This window comes from Rattus norvegicus, chromosome 1 (assembly GCF_021556685.1).
Source record: "Rattus norvegicus strain SHRSP/BbbUtx chromosome 1, alternate assembly SHRSP_T2T, whole genome shotgun sequence".
NCBI classification, from domain to species: Eukaryota; Metazoa; Chordata; class Mammalia; order Rodentia; family Muridae; genus Rattus; species Rattus norvegicus.
The window spans coordinates 52,127,534-52,146,231 of NC_141534.1; the positions used below are offsets into that span (position 1 = coordinate 52,127,534).

At 39.7% G+C, this 18,698-nt stretch overlaps 2 protein-coding genes across 6 annotated transcripts in view; one reads left to right on the top strand and one right to left on the bottom strand.

Moving 5' to 3' along the window:
• Positions 1–748, bottom strand: part of Prkn (parkin RBR E3 ubiquitin protein ligase) — a 1,215,323-nt gene extending 1,214,575 nt beyond the window's left edge. For 4 of the 5 annotated variants that reach the window (XM_087584833.1, XM_087584829.1, XM_087584826.1 and 1 more), the window contains exon 1: positions 631–748. Coding sequence is in view for 4 of the 5 variants with exons in the window: in XM_087584829.1 (XP_087440955.1) it covers positions 631–637 (7 nt within the window). In the remaining variant the exon portion in view is untranslated. 5 annotated transcript variants of the gene reach the window in all.
• A 182-nt stretch (positions 749–930) lies between these two features.
• Pacrg (parkin coregulated) overlaps positions 931–18,698 on the top strand; it is a 422,656-nt gene continuing 404,888 nt past the window's right edge. The window contains exon 1 of the mRNA NM_001389238.1: positions 931–1,357. Within this exon, the coding sequence (NP_001376167.1) occupies positions 1,202–1,357 (156 nt within the window). The 5' untranslated portion in view covers positions 931–1,201. The remainder of the gene's footprint in view (positions 1,358–18,698) is intronic.

Below are 18,698 nucleotides of genomic sequence, written 5' to 3' on the forward strand. Positions count from 1 at the left end.
GAACAATCCTAGTGGCCGCTTCCAAAGCTGCACTAGTCAAACTGCATCCAGTTACAATCTATGGGGGGGGGGGGGGATGTTATGGTTGCTGTTATCTACTCTTCTATCCTTTCGTCTCATATCCCCGAGGACACATTTAAAAAGACAGAACTGACGGATTAAGTTGCGATCTCCACCAGGCAGATGCTTCCCTGAGATTTTCTTAAAGTCCTAGAGGTGTGTGAACTCGCCCTGAAGTGAAGGACAGCTTGACAGAAACAAACCTCGGCTGGTCACCCCCGCGGTGCCGCACGGCGAGCCCCGCCGTCGGGGGGCGCAGTGGAGCACGAGGGTGTCCGTGAAAGATGCCCTCTTCAGCGAGCACCGGGCTAACCTTGGCTAAGGCGGGGTGGGGACTGGAAACTCACACTTATGCTCTAGCACACACCCGATCCGGCTATTGGCGGGCACCCCCGGGCCGAGGAAGCCCACAGAGCGGGCGGAGCGCGGCGCACACCCCTCCGCCCTGTCACTGACAGGTGGCTGGGATCGGCCCCCGAAGATCCCACTCGGACCCGTGGGGTGTGACGTGGCGCCACACATGGACGCGGGGCGGCGCGGAGAGATTGTACCTGGCAGGCACTCACGTACCTATCATGGTCACCGGGAGGGTGGTGGCTGCGGGGCGAGCAGGACCTACGCGGGCACTGGCACCCGCCTGAGCCTCCCACCAGCGTTTCTGTCAGGTTTAGTCATCCAGGCCTCCTCCCCCCTCCCCTCGCGCACTAGGCGGGCCTAGTGCGCACGCGCACCCGCCCCTAGCGCTAAGCCTTCTGGGAGTCGTAGTTTTAACGAGTAAGATTAGCCTCAGACGGGTGCCGCTGTCCCCCGCGGGTAACCTTTTCCGGAAACGCTCGTCACGGAGGGGCGGGACTAGCGGCTCGTAGTGTTGATCAGTCGCTTAGCAACCAGGAGGCTCACCTTTGGAAGCTTTTAGCGGCTCTAGCCTCGGATCCCAGCCCTCTTCCCGCCCCTCCCCTCCCCTAAACTCCCTCCACCTTGGTGCTTCCAAACATCTGGATCACCCTGGGCACCACGAGGGGTTGAATTTCTATCACTAGCGCGCCTTTTTACATTTTTTTCCCGATCCCCTGCTCACATCTGTAAAAGCCACTGGTTTTTCTACCACACCTTTGATAAGAACAAAACGTTTTCTAGGAAGATGGTGGCAGAAAAAGAGACCCTGACCTTAAACAAATGCCCAGACAAGATGCCGAAGAGGACCAAACTGCTGCCACAACAGACGATCCAGGTGCACCAGCCTCATTCCCTGGTTTCTGAGGGCTTCACAGTCAAAGCCATGATGAAAAACTCAGTCGTAAGTGATCTTCCTCGATTGACCGCACTTGCTCCGAAGCAGGGGACATGAGGTGGTAGAGTATGGCAAGAAGCCCTAGGATGGATTCCAAGTCCAGGTCCTGGGTACTACTTGCCAGAATTGGCAATGACTTGGTCAGTAGCCGACCGAGCCCAACAGTGTGCATAGATGTTTGCTAGGTGGTTAGAGAGCCTTTGGTGTTGTACTGGACTAGCCTACAAGCACCTTCTGGAGAAAGTTGCTTTCTCCACTCCCCCAACTGACACTTAAGCTATTTCACTCGGAGGAAAATCCTTATCCTTATTGCAAAGTAAATTAGTTTTCACTCGTTTAGTAAAGGACCTTCTGGAGTGAAGGTTCTTAGAGGTCATAGGCTTGCAAAACTTAACACGAGCCAGTATGGGACACATAAACTCATCAGAAATCTAAAGTAATTTATTTCATCTCGGACATTTTAGAATGTCTTAGAATTTACTCAGCAACGTTCTGACAAAATAAGATATTAACCTGTTAAAGTATGCAAAAATTACTTACGTGAAGACTGGTTCCTGATAGGCCTTTTAAATACATTTTAAATAATGTGAGCTCTATTTCAAGGGTCCCTAATAATACAAGCCCTATTTCATTTTTTATGACTTGTGGTAATAAAACTAATATATTCTTAACACCAGCAGGGGAAAAATGTTTAAAGGCACACAAATGTTTAAAGGCTTTTCTATGCACATAACACTGCTTTTAAGCCTTCTTGTTTATTAAATACCATCTGATTTGGTATGCTAAACCAAGGTCGTCTACTGAGTGGATACCTCTGTAGGAGTGTAAGATTAAATACTAAATGTAGTTTTCAAGTCAGTACAACTTTACACCCTGAGAGGATCTTCTTGTACAGCAATTCAATATATTAGTTTAATAGTGTTCTCCATTGTGTCATAATTTTCCACCTAGATATTGCAAGCCTAATGCTTCCTTACTTCTAAATACAACTTAAAGGACACAATAGAAGTAGATTACCTGTAGATTTCCACCTTGGATTCCTAAGCTGCTACACAAAATTATATTCCTTTTTTGGGGGGGGGTTATGAGTATCGGTTGATCTATAGTAGTTAAAACATTCTTGGAGTCTAAAAACAACTGCAGAGTTACAGGAAATAAAAAGAGTTGTGTCTCTGTTCACCACTTTTGAGTTCTCTGATACAGATGTCACATTATAAAGTATCTCTCCCTCCGAAAGTCTACTTCTCTTCAGAGCGTATACACCAACGTTCATCTTTTAATTGCAGCCAAGTGTTCTAAAAGCCAACCCCAAACCACTTCTCAGGAGTCAGTCACCATCCGTTCCCTCTGTAAAAGTCCGGTTCAGTAGGCAATGTCTTTTCAATGTTCTTCCATGAAAACCACACAGAATCTACCCTAGGAGGTATGGAAATTATGATAAATGCAAACATTTGTTATTTGTGAACTAATTTCTTAAAAACCCAGGGACAAGTGGTCTTAAGCAGTAAGTGGTTCTTATGTTAGCATGAACTTTTGTTTTGGTCTCTCAGTAAAAGCAAGCAGTGACAAAAATCTTCAGTCAGAGAATATTTGCATTCATATTGATACAATGTTTTCCATTAAAAGTTGAAAGGAAATACATGATTTGAAGATTTGCAGATTATTTTCCTCCTCAGAGTATGATGATAAAGTCCATGACCAAAAACCAGTTAATGAGTATTCATTCCCTCTGTGAGCAAAAAGTAGATCCTTTATGGCTTATACAAACCTCATCAAAAAAGTAAGATAGGTCGAGCATTGTGAGACACACCACAGCCTCATGCTCAGGAGACAGAGCCTCCTTGAAGATAGCCTGGGCTACAAAGAACAGAGGAAGTTATAGTGCATGCATATGAAGACAGTAACTGGAACACACACACACACACACACGTGCACACACACACACACACAGAGAGAGAGAGAGAGGGAGAGAGAGAGAGAGAGAGAGAGAGAGAGAGAGAGAGAGAGAGAGAGAGAGAGTTAGAATATGGATCCAAGGCTGTGAAAATGTCACTTGTAGGCCCTGGTTCCAGGCCCTTCAGAAAACAAGCTAAGAAAGCTATGGAATTTCAAAAAGACACAATCTCCAAGATAGACCTTAGACAAGATGAGAAAAGCATCGGTAGCTGGCCAAAATGACACAGTGGTGAGCAAGTAACTTCACTGTGCCCAGAAATTCCTCTTACGTTGTCGCTTAAGTCCGTGGCTAAAGCTTAGGTTTGAAGGCATAACTAGTTGAAAGAGAGGCCGAGATGGGCTGAAACCGGGGTAGCTCTGTGACTAGCTCAAACTTGCAATGTTTGATTGCTGTGGTAGAAGGGTGATGGGACAGTGGGGATCATTAAAAGTCATGAACTGGCAGTACTGAAGCTGATGCATTATGGTGAAGAGAAACACAAAGACAAGGAAAAGAGTCATCGTGCAAAGGGTTATGCACCCATGGCTAGGACTGCAAACACTCATTCCATCCAGTGCAAGTAGTAAGGATGGTGGAGCTGGATGGAGGCCCTCATCACCCACACACCTCAGGTACGTAACGTCTCCCAAACTGTTCTCTACCAGCCAATTGTCAATATAGCCAGGACAAGGTTCTCCTGATTACACAATGTAAATATTTGGGAGCTATGAAAACAAACAAGCAAACAAAACAACCCATGCTTCCACAGAGCCCGCCGCAATTATTCCTAGATAATTTCATGCATTTATACAACATATTTTGACCATATTCACCCCAAATCCTCCCTCCTTGACTCCCTAATACCTGCCCTTCCCACCTTCATGTCCTCCTCTTTTATTTCCCATAATCCCCTGAGCCCGTTAGCCCTTCCTGCATGTGTGCAGGAGTGTCACCATCCACCTGAGCATGGTGACTTATCAGGTCCCATGTACCAGAAAGAACATGGACTCCTCCCAGCTTCTAGCTCCCATCAAATGTCAGTGACTCTGCAGCTAGAGGTGGAGCCTCATGAGCCCCTCCCTTGTCCACACTGGGATATTAACTGGCTTGATCCTGATTAGGAATTCATAAGTGCAATGGCCACATCATGTCCAGAGGATAGCACACCTCCATGTCCTCTGGCTCAAACATCCTCTATGACCCCTTTCGGCAGTGTCCCCTTAGTTCTGGTGGGAGCCTCGTGGGAGGCTGTGAATGAATGTTCCATTCTCAACACTCAGTGTTGTTCTCTGCCTGGCCTGGACCTGGCTTCTATAATCTACCTATTTCAGACTTTTAAAATTAATAACACCATCACCCCCTGCCCCATTCTTAGTTACTTTAGCCAACTGGAACCCAAGAGACTGAGAGGTTCTTTGTGGTTTTGGATGACACTGTTCCTGTACTGACTGTCCATTCCTTTACATAACCTGCATCTACATCATCACACTGTCACCTGTGCACATGCCCAGTACTCTTTTAAGGGACAGGGACAGAGCAGTCAGTAAAGGAAGGCAGGCTGTGAAGCAGCTGGTTAGCATAGTGCCTGCTGCTTTAAGGACCCTCCTAATGCCCACCCCTCCCCTATCCTGTTATCCCTCACTCGCTGTTTTCTTATTTGCATTCTATTTATTTCTGCTCACGTTTTAACCCCTTGTATAAGTTCCGTGTGAAATCAGAATCTCCAAACTCATCTTGAGAAGTAACCAGAGGCAAATAATGTATTTGATAACTAGTGAAGAAAAGAAACTGTTTTCTTCCTGTCTTCTCCACCTTGTCATTAAAATGGATTTTGTCTCTATAATTTTTTTAACATTCATACAATTGGGAGCCCCAAAAATTGCTTTAAAACAATCCTGCCATGTTGGTCCTTAACGTCAATGCTCAGACACTGACTGCACTGAACAAAAGCTCAAGTTCTAGCCTCCCCTGAGGCCCTCTGAGAGCTGGCTACTTAGCTTTTCACATATATGTTTACATATGTGCTCGTTTATTTGTACATATGCTATCACCATCTGCACTTTCTCCCTTTCGTGCCCAGGTGCCACCACCATAGCTTTCTTGCTGGTCCTGATACATGGGTGGCATATCTGCCTTTGTGGCTGTTTCCTTCCATTTCCTTTGTCTACAATGTACGGACCACCTTCTCTTGATGTCTCCATTTTTTGTTAAAAGGTTGACTTTGTAGTAAGCTATTTTCTGACTACCAAAAATCTCAACCTGTTAATCATTCCTTCCAATCCTGTTCCCTAACACCTGCAGGCCCACCCAATCATGGTCTCTGATGTAATAACTGTATGGTTGAACCTCTGCTTTTCCCATTAGAGACTTGGCCTCTGGAAGCCTGGGAATGTTACTGTTTCACACACTGCTTCTTCTCCACCTGAGGAAAACTCCCTGCCCCATAGTATAGGCTGTATTTTTGTCCTTCTTTCCTTCCTTCCTTTTCTTTTTTGTTTTTTTCTTTTTCTTTCTTTTGGCCAAATGAAATAATGACTATTACATTTTATAATTAATTAATCATCTTTAAGTTAGAATTTTCAAAGAAAATAACAAAATTGTATAGGTATTAAGACTGAATATTTATGTGCCCTATGAATATTTTATTGGCTTATTACAAAAGTTGTATATGTATACTATAAAATATGAAAATGGTTTGATTTAGAAAAGCTTTCTCTTAAGATTATGAAAAATATTTTAGTCTCTAAACTTTAGTGTTTAAATTAAAGATTTTTAATTTCTTATCTTAAATCATTTGTTTTAGAAAGTAAGGTAGAAATTCTGTGTTGGTTTCCTAAATGACCAGAGTTGCACTTTATCCTTGATATAAACTATATGTTATATAAAAATGTTGGCTTATTAAATTGGGGATCCCCATGTACTTTAAATGATATGTCAGTGCTGTGAGTTTAACTCTGACATGTGCCTAAGCATTTGTTGTTTTCACATATTAATACTTTACTGTAAGTCATCTTACATCTACTGGCTTTTCTAACCAATCCTGTTTAAAAACAAAAACAAAAACAAAAACAAAAAAAAAAAAAAAACCAGGGCAGGAAATTTTCCCACAGAAATATGAGCCCCAGACAATTTTATGAGATATTTATTAAATGACAGGGACTGAATGCAAATTTCTATATTTTTTTTCTGGCTCTGCTTCTGGGAATATTTTTTTTTTAGGTATCAATTGTCCCACATGTATAGATAATACAGGTGCTCCAAGTGACCCACCAGTGACCGTTAAGTCATCACGCTGGTGCACTCAGCTCCCAGATCAGCATATCAGCAGGGGAAACACAAACTGGACTCTGTGGGTTACAACATTTTAAAAATATGTGTTAAAATTTTGGTGAACATGAAGTTGGAAGGAAGTTTGCAAGTGGGTATTGGAGCCAAGAGGAGGTATGGTGCCGGGGTGGGGGTGGGGTGAATATGATCGAAATACATTGTCTACATGTCTGAAATTCCCAAAGAATGAAACATAAGCATTATATTAAAAAATAAGTACCAACATCACAAAATCCTTATCTGTTCCTTTCTAGTCACCCCTCACACACACTCTCCCTGTTTGCCGCGGTTTTCATATCTGGTTTTATACTTGCATAAACTATGTAATTGTTTTGTATCTGCTACTTCCACCAGAATTATGTTTCTGAGATTCAGCTCCAATGTTGCATACAATTATAGTTGTAAATTAACTGTGCTGATTAACTTTAAATGTCAGTTTGACATAACCTGGAGTCACCCAAATGAAGCCTTAATGAGAACCTTCATTGGGTTGGCCTCTTCGAACTTAGCAGTGAACCAGTGTCTTGATTGGTCATTATGAGCGGAAGCTCCGCCCCAAATGTGAGGGACACCATTTCCTGGGCCAGGCCTCCAACCGAAGAAGAGTGATGGAAGCTAGCTTTAGCACAGGTTGCAAGCAGCAAATTGCTGATCGGTGTCTGCTGCTGCTGCTGCCTGTGGATGTGGTGACCAGCTGCTTGACTTCCTGAAAATGGTGGACTGAATGGTGGTTTATTTGCGATCTAAAATAAACCCTCCCTACTGGTCAGGGCATTTTAGCACAACAACAGAAACAAAGCTCACACACAAATGCTTGGTATATATTCCTGAACAGCATTTTTGTTTATGGGTGTATTACAATTTATTTAACCATTCTCATCTGTCTGAGTATTTGTGACTTCCAATTGTCACATGTAGCGCTCTGAGGAAATTTTAATCTTTTTTTTTTCTCTCTGCTACTCCTACTCCTTGTCTCTTTTGTGTCGGCAGTTAGAATCTCAGCACTTCTCAAAGTCATTCAACAAACATACTAGGAAAAAGTTAGGAGCAGCTGAGCCTGTAGTTTTCCTGTTTTAAGAAGACATTTTCCTAACAAATATTCTTACATTTATGTTCAACAAGTTACTTCTTTCAGGTCAAATACTTCCATTGATTCTCATACGTTATACTTTAACCATAATCTTGAAATTTGCTATAGAAGTATACATATAAAAATAGTGGAAAGGGGGATGTATGTGGCTTCTGTATCTAAAATATAAACATCTTTATCATTTTCTCCCTTTAAGACATAGTCTCAGTATGTAGCTTTGGCTGGCCTAAAACTTGCTATATAGTCCAGGCTGGCCTCAAACTCAGAGATCTTTCTCTGCCTTCCAAGTACTGATACTAAAGGCATGCACCACTATCCCTAGTATTTATAAACATTAAAAGTAAATAAAATCTTCCTCACTAACAGAAACATGGCTTCTGTTTATATCTTATCTGTCTATTACTATAGGTTGCAATCTAAATTTTGTATATATTCTCAAGGGTGCATAAGGAAAATATAAGTACATTCATGAATTCATGAGCTGGGTAGTTGGATGATGAGTAGGATAGATAGATAGATAGATAGATAGATAGATAGATAGATAGATAGATAGATAGATAGATAGAGGACAGATACATGGATGGATAGATGGATGGATGGATGGACAGATGGATAGATAGATGATATTGATATAAACTGCCCACCTAGGTAAGACAAATTGTCCTGTAATAATCCATCCCTTATATGATATTCATATCTACTTATGGTTATTTAAAGCCACATGGGGGTGGGTCGTCCTTCTCCTCCATCTTCATTTCTTCTGCCTTCTCATCTCTCCCGCCTTACAAAACCTCTGCCCCCGCCTTTCTTTTTCACTGCTCAATTACAGGCCTTGCCTTATCTTGAGACTGCCCTCACCTGCATATAGACATCGATCCTCAGTACCTAAGTGAGGCAAGCATCATTGTACCTCATTCAAAGTCATTCCTTCATGTTTTAAAGGGTACAACATTGTGTGTTCCTCACAACTCCAATTCTAAAGGCGAGAAACTTAATATTTGAGATATTTTAGTTTATTTTGTTACAATTAGTAAACTCTCTGACTCCAAATTTGCATAGATTTTTTTTTAGGCCATCTTTTTTTACCACATCCAGCTCCTTCCTATACAGCTAAATTGAGGCATACATCTCTAATTATACAATACATTTTTTACTGAAAAAATGGGCTTCATATACATTCTTCTTGCCAAAGTACACTAAAATTATCACAATGGTTTGATTTAATTAAGTGATGATAGTCTTTGAGAGAGTAGTTACGCTTTTGTATTTTGCTATACGATATAGGCTGATTATAGCATATCCTTCCGTAACACTTCCCAGATCCTTCCTACCAACTCACCCAACCACTCCACTCACTTTCTCCCTCTCTCTCCCTCTCTAAATAATAAACAGGCAAATGAAAAGTGAAACAAATAATAATTTACAACACACACAGGCACACAAACACAAGAAACATCCACACATAAGCAAAACAAAACATTCTCTTTTAACCTGATCCTAAAATTCTTCTGATTTGGATAACAGGTTAATTCTGGGGATGAAGGGAGTAGGTAATAGGGATTGAGCCAAGCCTCATAGACCAAGACAAGCAGTCTAAGAAACTGTGGATTTATTGTCTTTATTTAAGTATAATTTCTTCTCATTTGATTTCCATCATTGCCATTATTAAAGTTTTCTAATAAGGTTATATTTGGATGGTTTCATTTCAACATTCTTGTTAGTATTTTATTTTAATAGAAATTACATTCTTGATTTTAGATGGTCATAATGGTGTGGGTGTTTTTTTCCAGTTGCATTTGTGAAGAATTGTGGTTTCATTTATTAGCGCTTTTTCGATTGATTAGATTCTGTTTTGATTATGGTTTTTACTGGCACAAATCAATCTGACAAAGCAAGTAGAATCATTGTAATAATGCTATATATGCATACAATGTACTTTGCCCAAATTCACCTCCTCTTCTACTCTTCTTACTGCTCTTCCTCCTTCCTTTCCTATCCACACCTTCATGTTCTTGGTTTTCTATGACTGTCTACAACCCCCAATCACAGAGAGATACACCATGCTTAACTTTATGGAAATAGCTTTGTGTAACGTGGTGATCCATTTTCCTGCAGCCAACACACACACACACACACACACACACACACTTCTTTTTCTATTCCCGTGGTTGATTCCATGCTGTACCCTTTGTGCCACAACAAACACAGATTTGTGGAATCTCTCTAGCACAGCATCTTAAACTGTAGGTGAGGACACCGTGCAGTGTCACGTGACTGACTACACGTAAGAATCATGAAAACTTTAGTGACAGTAAAAATATCCAGAACATATTTCACAATTGAATGTGTCCTAGAACCCTGGTGTTTCTGGAAGAGCTACCCTGAGTTTTGTATCCCACAAACATGCCGATGACATGCCGTATAAGGCCAGTGAACTATAAACCATCTGAGATCAGCACTGCTGTACACTTACGAATTGCAGTGTTTTGCCTACATACCAAGTCTCTGCCCTCACAAAAACATTGTGGGTTAAGTGCGGAAGCAATAGAAACATTTCCCTGCCATCTTTTCTCACAGTGTTAAGTATCAATAGTAAGTGACTTCGGGTTTCAATGAGTGAGAATGTTCTGTTTTTAAATTTGCTATTGGATTTGATGGTTTGAGTTTCACAAACTATAGAATAAATGAATTTTGTTCAGGGTTAGGATATAATTTCTATCTGTTTCTGAAATATCCCTAATCACATTTTTGTAATTTTATACTATGCTTCTATCCAAGGTGACATTCTAAGCATTGACTATTATAAAATCAAAATATCAATCAGCTCCAAACAATGCTGAATGTGTCTTAATCTGCAGATAAAATATTTAGCCAAGATTGAATTCTTTATGTAAAAATAATCAAATATATGGGTCTTATTAGTATGTAGACTGAGTTTCTCTTTAATAAATGGTGAAATTATATGCATAACAATGAAGTATTTTAAAATAGTTGATTTTATGATTTATGATCAGTATTTATTTAATCAACGTGCTATCTTTTATGCTTAAATACTGGGAGTTATATAAAAATTTCAGGGTAAATGGGCCATAAATGGAAACAGTTTGAGAAGCTCTGCTCTGCAGTGAGCTGACGGTGATTCTGTTGCATGAACACCCAGTCCTACTGTAGCATCCACTTGAAAAGGTTCCACTCTAGTGTTTAAGCACATGCCACACTTTGCCATTGTGAATAGATGGACTTACAGTTCACACTGCCCTTCTCTGTTCTCCGTGCTCAGACCCTCGCCATCACACCTAACAGTCACTGATTTTTTTTGTGTTATCTGTTCTAACCTGGGTGAGCTGGAAACTTAAGTAGCTTTCATTTGTTAGATATTGTGCTAATTAAAAAGAAATCTGTCCAGTTCAATTCCCCCTTCTTGAGAAGATTATTTGATACTTTTGTTGTGTAATTTTGAGCCCTTCATAAATTCTATACATTAACTCCTGTCGAATATATATCTTACAGAATGTTTTCAGAATCTCCCCATTATGCAGGCAGTTGATTATTTCTCTTGCTGTGCAGATTTTTAACACAATGCAGTCTCATTTGGAAATTCTTGCTCTTCCTTCATGGGAATTACTAGAGTTTTATTCACAAAAGATTTTTTTTTAGAATATATTTGTTGTTTGGTGCTTTGCTTATGAATTTGGCTTCTGAAGGCGATCCTGCTTGCAATGTTTATAAAAGTCACCCATTTTTAGAAATCTTTCATGGAAACTTGAAAATGTATACTTTTACGCACTATTCTGAATGTTTAATGTAGCTGGTCTGTTTTATTGCAAATTATTGCAGAAGAAAGACGTCTATCTAAAATGGTGTTACTATTGTCAACATGAAACACAGCTTTTACTCAAATGGTTTTAGCTGAGCCAAATATGAACCGACATCCTTTGTCACACAGACACACTAAATGACACATTCAACCCTAGATGCAGCTACATGTTTGTTTTATAGACACAGAACATGAGGAAGTTGTCAATCACTAAATGCATTACTAAATGCATCTGTGGGCAACATCCGTACATGGGCTGCAGGAAAAAAGGAAAAGGCACTCTCTGCTGTTAGTTACAGGTACAATCTGACGACATTCTTGGCTTTGAGGTTAATGAGGTTCAAAAGTTTAAACTGGTGGTGAAAAGGATTCTGAGATCATATGCAGAGGTGGATGAGGATAGCCCAAGATAATGTCAGCTGTCTGCAATGTCCTGTCTCTCCATAGCCTTAATGTTCTCCCCAGTCAGTTTCCCTGTAGAAGCTTCAGTGCAGATGTACAGACTTTCCAGGAATTTCACCTCATACCTGACCTATTAATCTAAACCGTGTAAGATCTGGGTGGGTCTTGAGCATACTTAAATAGCCATGAAAGTTTTAATGTAACTTGGTATTTCTTTTCTGTTGACATATTTGTCTGTAAAACGTGTATTTTCAGAGATTATTCAGATTGTTTATACAAACTTATTGTCAGAACCAGGTCTTATCACTCTGTCTTTGTGGCTCTGTGACTGTCTATCAGTGAGTAGGAAATGCATGGCAGACAACTTATAAACAGGCATAAGAAAACAAGGAGAGATTCAAATTCAAATGGTTTCCTCTTGCTTCCCTTATCCAGGTCACAGGACCTGTCAAGTCTCTGCTTAGTTCTGAAAGTAAGGAACTAGTAGCCGTCTTCACCCAGACTTTCTTGAGAGACTCAGAATTTAAGATTTTTATCTATGCTATTTCAATTATTTCATTCTCTGGAAAAGGTGTATTTGTGTATTAACTATGTGTTATTCTTTTAAAAGTTTATTCTTTGATAACTTTATGCATATGCATAAACTGAATATGATCTTTTAACCCTCCAATTTCTCCTGGATCTCTCTCAACAAGAATCTCTCCCACCTTCAGATTGTCTGTCATGGCTACTTCCCTCTAAAGAAGAATGATTTTTTTTCTCCCCCCAGAAGTTACCATCTGCTAATAATGCCTTGTAAGCCCCTCCCACTGGATTCTTTTCTTTTGCTTGGCTTGATCTTTGTGTAGATAACCACTGCTGGTTTGTGTTCATAGTGCAATAGCCCTGTCCTGTTAGAGGAAAGAATTTCCCAACAGCTCTCTGCTGCTGCTTCTGTTATATTCCCTGAATCTTGGCGAAAGGTGGTGGGGTGAGGTTGACATACGCATCCAGTTTAAGGCTGAGCAAGGTTAGCCACTTATTCTCAGTACTTAGAGCAGTTATTAGTCTGCACTTACTGCTGCCCACTGAAAAAGAAGTTCTTTAACCAGGGGTAAGAGTGGACCTAGTCTATGGACATAAATATAAATGTGGTTTTTTCATAGTTAGTACCGATAAAATGAAGTTTCTTAAGAGGATTCACGGGAATATCTTCACATCGCCTGTGATTCCTTCATAAGAACACAGTTAAAGACCATCTGCTTCATGGGGGTGTGGACGTCTGCTAAAGTCACATGCTTGACTGTGGGGTGAGCGTGTAATGGTGAGAAGCACATCGAGGTCAGAGTTTGGCCAACTTGAGTCTTTAGGAACTAGAAAGGAAAACACGCATATCTAGATTTAGAATACAGGAAGTGGAACTTCTAAAGCCTGTGTGTAGTAATTCAGTTAGTTACTCAGTGTAGTGAGAAGTGTTATGTTCAGAGAGAGATTAGAAGAGCCATAGGCTAAACAGAAATTTAAGATATCATTATCCATGCATTTTCTCATTTACCAAAGTTACTGTCATTTCAGAGGGAAAAATGTAAGTTGATTATGTTACAAAGAATAATTGTGTTGTGAAAATAATTTGTAATTTAGAATTATGTTTCTAAACCAACTCACATTAAAGTCATTGACGTGACATAGGTTAGACAAAGTAATACCAGAAAAAAATGATTATGCAATAAATGCCAGATAAAATGATAAATATAAGATAGATCATGGCTAACTACCTTCCTTTTTTGTGGTTTTTACTTAGCAGAAAATCCACCAAGAACTATATTTCATAGACTATGTGTTCTAAATTAAAGTAACCATGAATAAATAGTTACTGAGGCAAACAGTAAATCTTTTACCAAAGCACTGATGTCTTCCACTTTATATATTTAAAAAGTTACTTTGCATAATGAGACTGTAACTTTATCTCAAAGTTCAATGAAATGACACATTCTTAAATGTAAAACTTATACGAGTTTAGCAGAGTTAAGATTTCACATGATGTAGTGACCTCAGAGCAGGAAAATAAATATCACTAATTTAAGCCATAATGGTGGGTGTCCTGCTCATGCTCTATCCGCCACTGAAATTTCATTGATGTTTTCACTAGATGTTGCCTGCATCTGCAGTGATTCACATACACAAAGTTATCGTCTGTCATTATTAGGAGTGAGTACAAAAGCAATTTATGTATTCACAGAACACTAGCTGTACAAGGTAAAGTGTAAAGTATAAATGGTGGATGCCTTGTGTTTCCCTTTAAGGCTGCACAACATGGTAGGTACAGGAGACGCTCATTTGCATATTTATTGATTGCTGATATAGCCTGTGAAGAAATTCAACCATCACTGTCGATCTATGTTCATTCCACTTTCATGGTGATTACTTATAGGGAAAAAAGATAGGATATTAATTAATTTGCTGTAGGTAAAATGAATTATCTATATGACAGTTGGTCACTGGTTTTATGAATGAGGCTGACTTAATTGATTTGCAACTAGCACTAGATGATACAATTAAAGCCCATTAATAGTGTTAAAAATATTCAAGAACCCTGGGAGTTTATCGGAGGTGTCGCTCAGTACCTGCTTTGTGGACATATTGGCCATCACACCATGACAGATCTGAGCACCAGATTTTTCCAGCCCTCTTACTGGCAGAAGCAGAATCAGCCGGATCAAGACAGCAAAGAAGGGGAGGGGAATTGGATAGGGGGCTTATGTCTAGGAAACTGGGAAAGGGAATAACATTTGAAATGAAAATAAAAAATATCCAATAAAAGAAAAGCAAAAAAGAAAGAAGTTAGGGGAGAGAAACGTGGGAGGCAGTAAAGAGGGATTCGGGACAAGCAACGTTTTGAGTCAGGATCTAAATCTGGGCCCCACAAGTAAACTGAGATTTAACTAGAAAACAGGAACGACAGGCCAGAGTTAGGAGACTGAGTCCAAAGACTCCTAAGCCCCTTAGACTCCTGCCAGAACAGCCCCGTCTGGCATCACGTTCTCTAGGGATGAAGCAGCATCCTGGAGGGTGAAAGTAAGTGAGCTGAACGTCTCACTGCTAAGCTTAACTGTTCTATACAGTAGTTCTGCCTTTTAATTTTACTGAATGGTTTCATATCCGTGGGTCTTACCTTAGCTTTGGGTATCATCCACAAGTGGTGACTTTGTCATTCAGTGAAGTTGACTGGACTGCATGTACTGAGATTTATTAAAATACTGGAACGCCAGCTCAGAATCAGCATTCAGGTCATAAGTGAAAAGTCCTGTGATCTCATTTCCGTTGTCAAATTTGAGAACCTCTTCAAATCGAAGATCATTTTAAAAAATATGGAAGGGCAAAGCACACAGACTTAAGAGGGGGAGTCGTAGACTCTGGCTTATCTACATTTATCAGTCCCTGTCTTCTTCCTACTTCCCTTCCCAGACCCATAACCCTTCAGCTCCACCAGTTATATTTTATTTACAGAGCCTCACCCTCTAGCCCAAGCTAGCCCCCTGCTTCAGTTTTCCTGCCTCAGCCTTCTGGTTATAGACAGGCACCACCGTGCAGAGGCCTAGCTAAATCTAATCTTAAATATTTTAATTCATTTATTTCACATCTACAGTGAGTGTGCTCCACGATTTCTATTTTTAAAAAACAAAAGCTTAGTTGAGTTAAAATTTAATACAAACATTAAAGTAGTGAACGTTCTTAAGTATTGACATCCTTATCAGTTGTGAGGGAAAGCCATGGAAGAATCATGAAAGAAATGCCCAGGATCATCTCACATAATTGTCTTAGACCTCCAAAACCCCTCATTCCAACTTCTCCCCATCTCTAGTTAACCAGTCATCTGCTTTCATTTTATGCTTCTCAAAACATAAATTATATATATATATGCACATATATATGTATGTGTGTGTATAAAATATCCATATCGTATGATGCAATTTTCTTTTCTTTTTTTTTTTTTTTTTTTTTTCCGGAGCTGGGGACCGAACCCAGGGCCTTGCGCTTGCTAGGCAAGCGCTCTACCACTGAGCTAAATCCCCAACCCCAATGATGCAATTTTCAACCACCACAGCCACTTCCAGAAGCACCTACACTGTTTTATGTGTCAATATTTCATCCCTTTGATTGTTGAAAGGTATTCTGTCTGCATGGATACAGTGGGATTTGTTTTCTTATCACGGATGGACATTTGTGTTGTGCCTCTGTGTATTAAAAGAGCTGCTGTGGATATTGGTGTGCAAGTCTTCATGTGGCTGGCTGTCTGTCTTGATCAGTGACATGAATGTGGAGGGCGGTACCAACAGTCAAGGAACAGGTCACATGTGAACCCCGCTCCCAGCTGACACTTGAGGTTGCTGATGGTACAGGCAATGTCATCTTGGACACAGCGGAGATACTCACAGTTTCTCAAAAATCATATATGACAAGGCTTGTTGCATGAGGACTTTCTTAGGCCACCAATGAACTCACAAATGTTTGCTTTAATAAGTGCGAGCGGTATCATTTTCATAGCAGAATTCCTATAGTGTGATTTACGCATGACCCAAATACAGTATTATCTTGATTGCTAAGTGAGCTTGCGCCTGCAGACCGTAGAAAGAGTCTTCATAGTTTTCCCACTGCAGTGTATTCACGGTAGCATCCATCTGCTCTGTTGTGTGCTCCCAGCGTATACCTCCTTTCGGTTTCCCATTACAAATTCAGGTATTTAATGTTTTAACATTTTACTTCATTTGAGAGTTATTTTGCTCTTTGCACATAAGACTTAAATTTATGTCAGCCTTCATTTATTCTCTTTCAAAGATATCTTACTCTTCCTTTACATTTATAAGAAATCATAAATTTGTTTCAGCCGAGGGCCAAGAGCTAGCTTTCATGCTGACCTAGATCCATAAATGTGTTTCATCAGTGAATTTTGAAAATTTGAGTGATAACACATTGAACTAGATTAATGAACCAATTAAAAATTTTATAGCATTCAGAAAAATAATTTCCCAAATATTTTACTCATTGGATTTTACTGTTATTTTACTCATTAGATTATTCTAGGGTTGCTGACTGGGCCAGGTAGTTTTAAAACATACATACATACATACATACATACATTATATGTACACACACACACTAAATCTCTCTCACACACACAGTTAGGTAGTGGTGCATGACTTTAGTTCCAGAACTTGAGCAGCAGAGGCATGGGGATCTCTGTGAGTTCCAAGACAGCCATAGGTACATAGTAAAATCTTCTCTCAAAACCAAACAAAACCAAAACCAAAAGTCAAACAAACAAACAAAAAAATCCAACAGCAATAAAATAAACAAAACACAAGTTTGCCCCAGCTGTAAGCTAATAAAATCTTATTTTGAAAAGCTATATTAGGCATTTGCAACTCGACTGTAGTAGAATTCTTCAGCAGCCCTTATTAAGGTGTCTCTAGTGCTCTTCACATGTTAAGTGTTGTGGTTTCCACAAAGTAATTGCCTTTGTCCAGTCTCTGTCGTCTGGTGGCACTGGGCTTAAGCTGACAAGCAGTGCTTCATCAACTACAGGAAATACTACACAGTTTGACAGGGCTTCATGGTGATGAAGTGAAGTGGACTGTAAGGCAGTGTGAGTGGCCCCTACTACTGCTCAGAAGACGGTGGGTTTATATATATATATATTTTACAAGTCCATTACCATGTAATTGGCCTGTCTTACAAAGTAGACTTTCAGGACTTTATGGGATTCTAATCTTCTCCTCAATACTTTAGCCACGAGTGCTAGTGAGTTATGTGATCGGGAAGCAGCATGAATGCTAAGGAAGCACACAGGGGCCTTTTGTGCATTGGCCTAATGACTCCCGTGGCCTTTTCTTTAGTTTATAGATGCTCCTAATTCAGTGTTTCTCCAGAAGGCCAGCACTTTCTGAAAGGCATATTTAAACCACAAATCCCTTACTTTTAGTTAGGTTGGCATATATAATCCAAGTTGTTTTTCTTTGTTGAGTTTTTTTTTTGTTTGTTTTTTGTTTTTTTGGTTTTTTTTTTTTTTTTTAGAAATGACTTGAAAGTCAATATAATGTCTGATCTCACTGGTGTTTATTTTCTGTTACAATTAGTGAGTTTTAAAAAGAGAGTTTAAAAAATCTTTAAGTTTAAAAGAAAATCAAAAACTAAGAAGAAAAAGTATTTATCTAAAATCTTTAGGTGGTAATTTGGGGCCTAACGCATGAATCCAAATGAGCAGTTGATTATAGTCATCTGTGCTGCCATTAGTTGTCCCCATGTTGCTGTCTTGGCTCTCATCTCCCTCGGCTTCTGCGCTTTCAACTCCTAGCATTAAATACTATTGCACACCAACAGCAGCAGTTCTGAAAATCTTTTGTATCTTTGCAAGACGTGATGAAAGAATGATTTGTCAAGAAAATCTGGTTTGCCATCCGCTAGAAAGCTCCCTTTTAAGTTTTCAGGCTTGATCTTAATTGTGAATACCAAGTACAGCCTTTTAGATGAGTGATACAGGCTAATTTCAAATTTTCTCTAACTCTACAAATATGCTCTTCATTTTCCCAAGTCTCAGACCAAATTGCTCTGCATGCATTTGTAATCAGAAATTGATTGGGTTGCTGTGGAAACTGGAAGAGCATATTGCTGGTTGAAGAAAAAAAAATTAGAAGTATTGTTATCGTAATTGCATGCCATCCTGGATGCTCATCATTTTAAGCAGAACATTGATAATATTTTCACATTCTCATCCCAAAATGTTTCTCTCCAGAATGAT